The sequence below is a fragment of the Xiphias gladius genome, chromosome 23 (assembly GCF_016859285.1).
Source record: "Xiphias gladius isolate SHS-SW01 ecotype Sanya breed wild chromosome 23, ASM1685928v1, whole genome shotgun sequence".
Taxonomy (NCBI): Eukaryota; Metazoa; Chordata; class Actinopteri; order Istiophoriformes; family Xiphiidae; genus Xiphias; species Xiphias gladius.
The window spans coordinates 18,981,431-18,994,039 of NC_053422.1; the positions used below are offsets into that span (position 1 = coordinate 18,981,431).

The window sequence follows — 12,609 nt, forward strand, 5'->3', positions numbered from 1 at the left end:
ACAAACGGTTGAAAAGTGTATTGTAAAAATGGGGCTTAAAACTGGATAAAGAGTCAATTTTGACTGCTTCTGGCAGACACGCACAACGCAGACGAATGCGCAAAGGAGATATGATGCCATTGACAGACGACCAAATGAAATGGACCGTTACCTTGAATAAAATCATGCATTTCTCTAGGTTTGAAAATTGCTGGAAACATTTGGGATCATTTAAATACACAACTCAGCAGAATATATAACATAGGTCTAGTCATTTTTAGACTTTTTAATGTGGAAATGTTACATATTATACCTTTAAATCTACACTTAGATTTATGATTTCATGGAAGGGAAACAACAAACCTTTAGGCTTTCCCATCATTAATGTTACACATGAAATCACAAAGACACAGTGGCAATAGAAAATACATCAATTTTATTTTTTTTCTACTATGTTGTTGACGTACTCATGGTCAAACTGTGCAAATATGCAGTGCATGTGATGTACACATGCTGGGATGCGACTTTAAAAGGGAGTCTCCCATCCAAAAAATAGGCAATATTATATGTGCTGCCTGATCTGTTTGAAATATTTTAGTGAGAGAAGTCTCCCAGCTGACTCCTCTCCATGGTCCAAATGTTTTTTGGTGAATACTAACTAGTTATTTGGACTTGCTTTTAAGTTGGGCTGTCTTTAAATAGAATGCAGGGAAGCTGTCACAGAGGAGCACAATGATACAAGTGATGGTTTTCCTCTCATCATGAGGGAACAGTAAAGTATGACATGGCTGAAAGGAAAATGGTGGCAGCAGTGTTCTCTCCAAACATGGTTATCTCTTCACACGATGCGCATCTTGTGAAAAGGCACTTGGTGAATCATGGCACACATCCAAAATGAGGCTCTAGAGAAACGTCATCTTAAGCTTCCCAGTGAAACAGCTGTTTAAACATTTAACTCTGCCACGTTATTGTTTGTTACAGCCGGTGAGGGCTTACTCTTCAGTCCCTCTGTGGCACACCTAGAAGTCTCCATGAGGAGCAAACGTGGGAAGCAAAGAGCAAGGAGGATCGTCTTGTACTCTTTGCGGAAGTTTTGGTTTAGAAGTCCATATATAATGGCGTTGAGGCAGCTGTTGAAATACGCCATAAAATAGCTTGTGACAAAGAGCCACTCAGGTATGTTGGGCGCAATTTTTGCAGGATTTATAGCTACGGCTAGGCCTATGAGGTTTAGTGGAGCCCAACATACTGCAAACAACACAAACACCATAAACATAGTCAGGAAGTTCCTCACGTCACTCGGTTTCAGTTTGGTCCTTTGCTCTGGTTTAACCCGATGTTTCACTTGAATTACCAGAACCCATATCCTCAAGTAGCAGTAAGACACCACCAGCAGCGGGATCAGAAAGTGAATAATCACCACAGAGATGGTGTAATACGAGCTGACCGTCTGGGCGAAGGTGCAGGAGTAGATGCGGGGATCGTACTGCAGCGAGCCAACGAAGAAGTTGGGCACAGTGGCGAGGGCAGTGAGCAGCCAGGTGAGGCCCAGGTAGCAGCAGGTGTTTCTCAGGCTGTACAGACGGTCATAGTGGAGGCTGTGGCAGATGTAGCAGTAGCGGTTGATGGCGATTGCCGTGATGTTGAAGATGGAGCCGATGACGCTGAGGCCCATGATGAAGCCGCTGGCCTGGCAGTGCAGGTCACCCATGGTCCAGTCATTGTGGAAGATGGCTGTCAGGACCAGAGGGTAGGGGTATAATGCCACCACCAGGTCTGCTACGGACAAACTCACCACAAAGATGTTGCCTGGAGAAACAGAAGAGGTTTAGGAGCCTGCAGACAAAACGTGACCCAGACTGGTGTATAATTAAAGCATACAGCATTCCTTTTTCACTCTCCGCTCCAGGTTAAATTCCTTAAAATAAACTATCTCACTGGAGCTATGACTGTGACTTTCATCATAAAAGCGGAGCTCCACTGTGCCCTCTGCCCTTTCATTGGGCTCATTTTGATGAGGCATTTACCGTGTACTCTCCACCGCACTAATATGGATCCAGGCGAATGTTTTATAGCCACAGCTCTCTGTATCTGCTTTTAAAACCAACAACATCTTTAGCCATACTATTGGTGTGGCTCTATGGATGACAATGATGGTCTGTTGATCTGTCATCCCGCCACTTTGGTCCAGACTGAAATATCTCATGAAATATTGGATGGATTACCATGAAATTTGGTACAGTTATCCATGGTGCACAGAGGATGACTCCCACTGATTTTGGCATACATCTGACTTGTCCTTTAGTGCCACCATGAGTTTCAAATACGTGCTTTTGAGTGAAATATTTTGAAAAGTATTGGATGGATTCCCATGATATGTGTTGTGCCGAACTGCAGCCTCAAGAGCAGCAGGGCAGCTGTAATACTGTATACTGCTGATTACTTAATGTCCCCGTTACATACACTAACATATTCAGTCAGCTAAACAACAGAATTTTAAGAACAGCCAGTCCATCTCAATAAAATGCTCAAATCTAGCAGTTTTTGTTTTAAAGCTTCTTTGCCTCTGGCAACAGTCAGTTGAACAAAGAATTTAAGTACATTAAAACCAGGGCACGGGTAATTTTAGTGTCTGGTTACATCCAAACAAGTTCCTGTCCTCCTGAGGTCGAAGCTGATTGTAGTGTGACACTGGATCTCCTCAGAAGACATGAATCATTGAAAATGACGTCTGATATTGTTACAGTGCAGCTGTTCTGGGTGGGGGGAATAAAACAATAAATTGAATTCTAATGCTGTGTGAGATAAGAAGATAGATACACTCGAGCCATAATGCAATTGAATTGGTGTTTCGCAAAAGAAGCATTAGCTTCAAGTTTTGAATAGTTGTTTTGCAATAAAGGGTCTATTGTGAGTGGGCGATCTACACATTTTAGGAGTAAGGGTTTGTGATGAAAAAGAGATTTGGCCCAGAGTTTGCTGCCATTAAAGTTTACCCAGCTTTCAAGCGATAAAACACAATAGTGAGTAGTATCAAGCTGATTAAAGCTACATAATAAAAATCTTAAAATGTGATCACCCACTGCTTGTCTTTACCAGCTTATAGCCAGTTTCTCTTGCGCCATTGCTTCACTGGTGCGAATATAGATATAAACATGTGTTTTTGGTAAATAATCTGTAAAGGATTATTTATAATGTGTTTCATTTTGACAACATTTTGTGTCAGACGCTGGGGTGATTCCAGGGTGAATAAAACACAAACTACCTTCTGAAGTTGAACTGTGAAGGTGTAACGCTCTCGCTCAGTTAGACAACAGCTGAAACAACAGTGTTGATTGGCAGATATGATGGGAGTTGATTTAAAACACATGTTGGCCATCAATCACTCAAGCGTTCAAAGCCTTGCTATATAATCCCTGCACCCCAGGGACAACACGGCTACAGTATGTTGTTTGGCAACCAGTCTAATTTTAATCTACTTGTCTAACTTGATTCATTCAATATGGCAAAGAAAATAACAAAGAGCATGCAACATTGTGAAACAATACAAAAATGATGTGTCATTTTATTCCTACCTTTCCTAACTCAGGGATTTTCAGATTTTTCATTTTAGAAGATGTTGGTTTGGCATCTTCCCACAGACCTGCCACGTGTATTTACAAAGACTCAATTTTCAAGTTACTAAAAACAGCACGAACCATCTATCAAGGCTGCTGATATAAAAAAAAAAAATTTAAAAAAAGCATTTGTTCGTCATCCTCAAGTCAGCTCGGTGAGCAAACCTGTCTGATCGTATTTGTGACGCTCACAGTACTCACTGTGCACATTTCTCATTGTGCAGAGGTTTGATTCCTCGCTGACATCATGCGGCTCAGTGTTATCATGTGCGCCGGCCGGAGAGGGCATGCTCCAGACTCACAGCTTTCTCTGGCTGAACCCTCTCTCCCCTTTATCATCATGAGGATGAGGTAAGTGCTAAAACACTGCTGAGGGGGTTGCTGTGAAGCAGCCAGATGACAGTCTTTGTTTTGTTGGCATTCATTATTAAAACACTGAACAAACCATTACTTCTCACTGTTCAATTATCCAACTTGGCCGGCCCGATGCCCATCACACCCAGACTCCCTGCACCCAGAAAGCGTACATTGTTTTAGTGAAAAACAGCTGACCGGCAGAGATACTCTCACGCCTGGATACCAGAATAGATTTGTGCCCGCTGACATCGTCGGGAGCTATTATTATCGAGTGTGAGTTGAATAGTGTGTAACCTGGAGGCCGACTGGTTACAGGCCATCGGAGACAGCTGACATGCAGCCTCTAACTTCTGTGACACCAAAGCTGACAACCAAGTGAAATGTTGCATCGAATCAACGGATTCTTGCTTTAATGTGTCCTCTTGAGAGTTGTATTACCACCCAGTGAAATCTTCCAGTGTGTCCCCTTTTTCTTTGTCTGTCACATACAACTTTTTTTTGGGCAGGTGAAACGTAAAACAGAACCCATACAGCAGAGAAATATTGAGCTCTGTGAAACAATATATTTGACATCAAAAACATCCAGCACACAACGTCCTCCCTTCCACAGTATAAACCTGCATACGTACCAAAATAGGCTCTGGATACAGCATAGGCATATTTATGGCACATTGCTTCATTCCAGCTGAATAGTTTTGAATAGTAAAAAGAATAATGTTGGTATTAAAAGGGGAGTCATGGCGGAGCAAGAATAGGTACATAATGAAAATGCAAGTGCAAGAGATAAACAAACCAAAAGACAAAACAAAAGCCTGCCGGCCGAGATGATTTAAGAACCTGACAACTTGCATTGCTGCGTGCACATGTGAATCTCAAGGGCTTATATTCCTCTGTCAAACCCACCATCTGTATCCCCACCACTCACACTGGAAACGTGATATACTACGCTTTGATTCACCCTGCTATATTTATACACCTTTGAAGAAAAGATGAATTCATAAAAATGCGTTGGAGGGCTGGCATCGCTTGAATCCGGCTGAGTGTCAGCAGCGTGAGGCTTATTACTACAAGTGCATATTCCAAATTCGATTGCGTTCAACTTAGTCAGTCATGTTTTCATAAATACGCGAGAATAACCTTTCGGCAAGGGCATTCGCCCTGATGAAGTAGTTGTTACTACTTCGTGAACTTGTCTTCTAGGGGCCAGAGAATTTTTTTCTGAGAAGATTAACATTAATCTGACACAGGCTGCCTTTTAGTGATGTAGGCTGCCATGAGCCTGGCCAAAAACATCATACTCGTCATCATCATCAAAGCCCATCTACCAATCAAACCCCCAATGTCTGAGAAAATAAGACTCACTGGCCCTGACCGTCGGAAAACAAGGGGCGTCTGGTGCGACAGCGTTTTACTCCGAAGGCACAAGCCCAGAAAACTACGGAGAAGGATGTTGAATTGTGCAAATTTTAACAAAACAACTTCTTACAGTAGAGACAAAGATTGGATGTAATATAATCATGAAATCACATTTACCTTATCCAGGTTTGGTTATAGTCTGATAATCCTAATTTGATAATGTCCGACCTCCACACTTAACACATGAGAAAACTAAATTTCACCCACTATTTCGTTGTCAGGAAAGGAAGACATGTTTAATGTCGTGTGCTAAGTGATATCCCCCGTGGATCTGTGCTGTCAACTTAAATTGGCTTCTGGTTTGACTCACTAAGTCCACTGACTCAATTAACCCCCCTCTGGACACTCCAGTTTCTAGGTTTTTATTCATGACTGAAGAGTGACTGGATGCGATGCTTGATTTAACGAAATTTTACCCCCTATCCTCAACCTCACATACCCCATGACCCACAGCTCCTGACATGGAGGTGCAAGCTGCAAACACTCACACACACACACACACAGGCTCATTATTTCGTTCTTTCCTCCATCTGTTCCCCTTCATCCTTTTCTTTCTCTGCCCCCGCCCCCTCTTTTCTTTCTCTCAAGTGCATTTTGCGAGTGTATTTTTAGTTTGGTTAACCCCAGTGGAAAAGTCTAGTGTTAACACCCCATTGGCAGTCCTACAGTGCCATGCTCTACCCTTTGAAGATTCACTGGATAGATCCCGATAACATTTGCACACTTGAGAGAACCTGCAAACCTGTGAAAACGAAACATATGGTTCCTCAATTCTCCCCAAAATATCTGAAGATAATCGGGCACAAATTTACTGTCACTCAGAAGTGCCAGCATCTTTCAAACGTGTACACCTGCATGTGTTTTTAAAAAACTTTTTTTTTTTTTTTTTTTTTTGCTGCTGTCTGTGAGGAGGTATATGTCAGATATATATATGTCAGAGTGTAGTCTTTACCTTCAGTGAGTCATAAATCATACCTTGTGCAGGCCCTGAGGATGTTTTTGTATTATACTAACCTACCACCCCTTCACCAAATTCCCATCTATCATAGAAAACTGATTTTTATGGCAGACTGATTTTCCACAGCTGTCCAGGTTTCTTAAGCTGTGTCCACGCTTTTCCTTTAGGAAACTTTCATACAAAGTGAGCCCACCCTATTATTAGCTTGCTAAGAACAAATGAGATTGCTGATAGCTTAAGAGAGAGACAATTTCAGTCACCTAAAGACTCACTTGAAAAATTAAAAATGATAGCATGAGGTTGAACGGGAGGCCCCAAGCTCCCAGTGGGGTTTCACGTTTCTACTGATTGACAGACCACAACACTGGGGAGGACTCCCGTGTGACTGGATTTGCCCGTCAGTCCAATTAGAGTAGGAGAACAGTGACGTGAGGTCTGCAATCAGTGCTGTGTCTGTAGCCAACCAGCGTGAGGAAGACCTTTGAACAGGCCATTTACCACTAGCCTCTTGTTTGAGACCAGTCGACTATGTCATTTTTGAAAACCAGATAATCAAATCCTTCTCCGGGCTCCCAAACTTCTTGCCAAACTGCTTTTGGTCGGTGTACACGGGAGCACAGTGGATGCGTTATGTAATGTATTTGAAATTGTAATTAAAAGGTCATTATTCCAAGCACTCGCTGACCTAATCCGAGTGCCTAATTCTGCGTGTTCTCATTAACATCATGTTGTGATCATCGAGTTTAGTCAATTGCCTCATCAGAGGGCTTTCCTGACTTTACTTTTAACCATGGAGCTGCTGGCTATAATGGTTTGCATTTGCATTTGTTTAGGTACTGCATGAAAATTATTAGGGTGGAAAGGGGAGCTGAACATTATTTGTTTTTCTTTTTTAAAAAGATATTTAAAAAAAAAAAAACTCTTTGGACCCCCTGCTGGACTTATATAAAAGAGAAACTACCACCCTGTAATATCTAAAAATAATATGGCAACCTTAAATTGTTGCAACTCACTCAAACATTAATAAATAAAAAGAGGCATTTTAAGCTATAAAGTTATGTAACTTTGCACTGCAGTGTGTTTACTTGATCGTGTTACTTTTGATAAAACAGTTGAAAGGCCGTGTAACAGAAGCACAAGTAGATAAGAGCTGCACATTTACTGGATCAACTCATTTAGTATTTGTAGTTTGCTACCATTTTCTAAAAGTCGCCAGCAAAAGCCACTGGTCGTACAAATGGTCAACAAATGAGGCTGTAGCAGCAAAACACAAAGCAAGGGTTCAGTTTACTGCCTCAGATTTGAACTTTTCATTTGTGAGAGGAATATTGTGATATTTCACTTCAATATATTAATGGAATCATTTCCACATTAGACACTAATGCGCATATTTAAACATTTTAAATATGACACGCTGTTTGGAAGGATACGTTCCATCACTAATGACTAAAAATATCCAAGTGCGTTCTGTGTTTCTCAAAAGTCAATGTAGCGGGTAGAAGAGTTGGCTTCTTCACATTAGCAACTGTTCTCCTCCTGCATTTTGTTATGCACATAAGAGCTTTCTTTCTGATACAGCTATTTTGATTTAACTGTTTGTGTCAACTGTATTTCATTGAAAGGATGCAATTAAATATAAATCTGGTGTTAGAAAAAAAAGCATTATAAAACCCTCTGTTCTCAGCCTCCTTCTCTAATAATTTTTGTACACTCCCTTAGTTCATGAAAACAGACTTTAAGAAACAATTTGTGCACTTCTTTACAAAATAATGCAAGGTGATGGGAATTACAAAAACTGACCATTTGAAACAGCTAAAGTCCAGAAAGGAAAAGGGACAACTGAATGACGATGGCATATTTGCCAAGAAAGAAAAATGGTATTAAAGGTATCATAATAAATATCCTCTCCGCCTTTACACTGCTGTCAGGATACATCAGATGTAACGCAAGGAAAAACGATGTCGTGTCTGACATCAGACCTTGACAAAAAAGGACACAGAAGCCACGCAGGGATGGAGAAACCAAGGATAAAGCCAGGTGGAGGGAAGAGGGTGTCATTATTTATGAGGAGATATGAAGGCAGACAGGCAACGCGGAAGAAACTCCATCACACTGAGACCGAAGGCTCCCTTCAGATAAGAGCCTATTTGCCAAACAGAGGTCACACACTACACCTTATATTACATCATTTTAGTCATGAATGAGGAAGGGGAAGCAGGGCATCCCACCCAGGCTTTTGTAGGCTTCTGAAACAGATATTTCTGCCTTCTGGTGTTTGGCCAGATGTAAAAGGATAAAGAGACAGTTACTGTTATAATTATTCTGAAATCAAAACAAATTCTTTCACAATAATTTCGATCAAATGAAATAACAACGAAGATAATAACTTTGTCAGCTGTGTTTTGTGTGTCTGCTTGTTCCCTAACATAGGCATAGCTTGACCATTGAAGCTGTTTTTATTTTTTAAATCATCATTTGGTAACATCTCTATGGATCTATTTCAAAATCGAGACGCTGTCTTTTCTGTCATCTCTCACCTGCATTCCTGAGCTTTTTGTTCCTGTACACGGACAGGATGACGAGGACGTTGCCCAGGATGTCCACCACGATGGTGAAGATCAGCACGCTGGCCAGCGCAGTGGACACTCCACCGGAAGAAGCGCTTAGTCCACGGTCGCTCTCGTTCCGGGACAAACAGGTCGACCCGTTCGCATCCTTCGCCTCCAGATCCATCTGCCCTCGGGGTGCACCGGCTATACTGGGAGTACTCCAGTGTTCACGTAAAAAAAAAAAAAAAGAGAAAGAAAAGAAAGAAAAGAAAAAAGAAATTATATTCACGGAGGAAAAATTCAAACGGACTTTACTGGAGGGAGTCTTGGAACTTCTTCGGGGACGAAACCCAACTCGACCCTCCGCCTGTGGAGCCGTAGCAGCAGGACGCGAGCCGTGACATAATGATCCGAGTAGTAAAACCCTTCAGGCGCGCCGGGGAACTGAAGAAGTTGATATCTGGGGTGATGGAGGGGCCAGGAGCCCGCGTTTCGCCTCCGTGTGGTCCTCTCGAGTCACCGCGCGCCGCTCCATGCTGCCAGGAGAGCTCGCCCAGCGGGAGCGGGAGCGCTCTCCTGTGCGTAATGGAAATGCCAAGGATGCGAGGCTCATGCACGGGGCGACGGAGAGGAGGACGTTAATAGAAGACTGCAGCCCGCTAGTGTCCAATTCTGTCCGCAGGCAGGTAGACGGAAGCGCTCGTTTGAAAAAAAATAATAATTATAATAAAAAAACAATCAGTCAGAGTTCCGATTTTGAGCTGTTTCAAAAACCTTAAATAGTCTGCAATCTGGACCCGCTCCTCTGCCCCGCTCTCTTTAAATAACAACCCTGAGACCCGACCCAATGTGGAGCCCTGGGGAGTCCTGGCAAGGAGAAGGTGGCTATCTCATTTTAATCTGAAGCTTTACCACAACAGCAGCCATTAATAACTCGCTTTAGTTTTTCTCGCTGAAGTGAACTGAAGAGCTTCTCATACGCGTCGAAATGGCGCCGTCGTGTGTCCGGGAGAGTGAAAAACATACACAAGAACCAGTGGTGAATATTTTACAACTGGAAAGAACAAGAACAAGAAAAAAAAATACTATAAATAGTGCATCACTGTCAAGCAGCACTTCTGAGGTCATAAACCACAGCCTTCCAAACACTGCATGAAAACACCTTGAAGAAGTTAAACTAAGCACTTCCAGCATTTCTAAAAACATTTCTTTAAAACCGAGCCAGCTGGAGTGAGTGATCCTCTCACTTACTGACATGGGTGCTGACTTTCATTTTGCTCTGAAGAAAAAGTGAATGAACTACATGGTCAGACTGACTTGACTGACTGACTGCTGAAGCTGCATTCACGGCACAGGCTTGAGCCCGGGTGGGTTCCAGGAAACACACTGGTGGGTTGGAAGGGAGCCTTGGTGTGCAGAGCTGTGCACTTCTGTCAGTCGTCGTTTTCGATGCCACCACCTGGGACACCAACAGCCTGAAATGCATTAATTCTACGCCCAGCGGCTTTTACATTAAGCTGCACCACGTACTGTATACCAGTGCAAATGTCATACGAAAATCCATATCGTGCTGCATATCTCTACAAGTGAGCTGCTTCTACTGGTTGTACCACCTATCCCTTAATAGACTTCTTTCAACAATTTATATCGTGAACTGGATTATTTACCCGACAAACTGCCACACTGACATGCAGTGTATTATTTACCCCCTTGCCCCAAGAAGAGGAGCTCTTTGAGGAAAAGTATGAACACATAAACAGGTGGTTACGGAAATTGTTTTTCAGCCTCGTGAAAGCCCGAGACTCTCTCCACGGAAACTAACACGAAGGTACAATGTGCAGGGTAGCTCAACTCCGTTTGGCTCTGGGCCTCATCTACTTTGCCAGTGAGTTTTCTTATTCCAGAGAGAGATCATTACGTTTACGTTGTTTTTTTTTTTTGATTGAAAAAAAAAAAAACACAGTATAGGACAGGCTTTTTTTTTTCTTTTTTTTTTTTTTTTGTGAAGGGATCCGACTCCTCCGCTGGTGATGAAGTAAGTAGATATGTAGTAGCCCACTTTAGTTTTTAATAATAAGCCTTTTTTTTTTTTTTTCCTCTCTCTCGTGCAAAAAGGAAGATGTAGCCACCACATCAGCCATGTGTTTGTGTCTGATGCCAGAACCTATTTTAATGAGTGTGCTGTGTTATATTTCTGAAGAGTAAGCACTGGTCGTTTTTTTAAATATCATACAAAGACAATGCTGAAAGCTAACACTACCGTGAAGCATGAAGACATCTGCAGCAAATCTATCCAGAGCATGAACTATCATTCCACATTTCTGAAAATCCAACCAAACTTTCGTCTGTGGCCTGCAAAGTGTTTCAGCAGCAGATGTCAGCGCATATTACAATGTGCAGCAATCTCCTTCATTCTGCGGAGAAGGGACAAAAATCTCTATCAGGAAAGAGGCCCCTGCTGATGGAAGCGGTAATTCAATTTCCTGTAACAGAGGCTACACTTTACTAAGCCTAATGCCTCCTTATTACAGCATCCAGGGTGTGTCTCTGCAGGGTGAAAAAAAATAAAATGTGATTTTGATGGAGAAACCTTGTTTTGATTCACTTATTGTCTGTACGAGTTTTCTTCAAAGCAGTGTTTTATCGGATCATAAAATACTTAAATCAGAGCTCCTTTAAAGAGTAAGCCGTGGTTGGGTCATTTTGCCATTTGGGGATATTCTGAATTTGAACTTGTAACCTTGTCTCGAAAATGCATGATTTCTGCTGTGCAACCTGGTGCTGTGGCATTTCCAACAACCAGACTAGCTTCTGTAAACTTTTTTGGTGTGGCTATCCATAGTTACAATGAGATTTCAGTCACTTCCTCAAAATCGCGAAATTCAAATTACACTGCGGACACTACACACTGTGTGTTCAGTTTTATTTCAAGGGAACTGTGCATTCCTGTTACTCAGTATGAACGGGTCTCAAGTTAACTGTGATGTTTCAGTTCAGTCAGCACTGCGGCTGTGTGATAAGTGGTCACAAAAGTCAACCCATGTGACAAAAACAGCCTTACCTTACCTTATGATTACAACAGAGGCGCTTAAACTCTAAACGTCCAGTGACAGTAATCACAATGCAACTGTTACAACGTCACTGTAGGAGTTACTACGTGTAGTTTACTTTTTGTGAGTGATGACATGCCCCCCCCCCGGAGCGTCCTGTACCTTTACACAGGAACGCCTACTGTCTTGGCATCCCATCACTCCAAAAGCCAAACTGTTTTTGGCGCGAGACACCTGCTGTCACGCGCTCCCCCGCTAGCCCCGAATGACACGCTTAAATAAGACCCAAAGACACCTCTTCATGAAAACATCGTTAAATAGGTTAAACTGGCTTTACTCTTCACACAGGACAAAGTCTGAACACCAGGTGTCTTTCCACATTTCGGCACCAGCAAGAGAGTGCAAAGGACACAGTTTGTGTGGCTTTAGTCAACTGGGGCGCACACGACCTGACCACTCCAAAAGCACAGAACGCATTTCGTGCATGCTGAGTTTTGTCTCATTCACTTTACTCCACAATTACACATATATTACAAATTTAAATGTCAGTATAAATACAACTCCCAGCAAAACATTTTCGTGCCCAGTGGAACGTTCCCAAACGTTGCCTGACGGACGAAGAAATGGTCGAACCTTGCGAACATTCCCCTACCATAATTCAGGAATGTTTTCTTAACATTCCT

At 42.3% G+C, this 12,609-nt stretch overlaps 1 protein-coding gene across 1 annotated transcript; it reads right to left on the minus strand.

Moving 5' to 3' along the window:
- Positions 1-332: 332 nt before the first annotated feature.
- Positions 333-9,060, minus strand: mtnr1c (melatonin receptor 1C). The gene is made up of 2 exons (XM_040119917.1): positions 8,865-9,060; positions 333-1,788 (listed from the first exon to the last, which is right to left on the minus strand). The coding sequence occupies exons 1-2, from the start codon at positions 9,058-9,060 to the stop codon at positions 923-925; spliced, it is 1,062 nt and encodes a 353-aa protein (XP_039975851.1). The 3' UTR covers positions 333-922.
- Between the last annotated feature and the right edge of the window lie 3,549 nt (positions 9,061-12,609).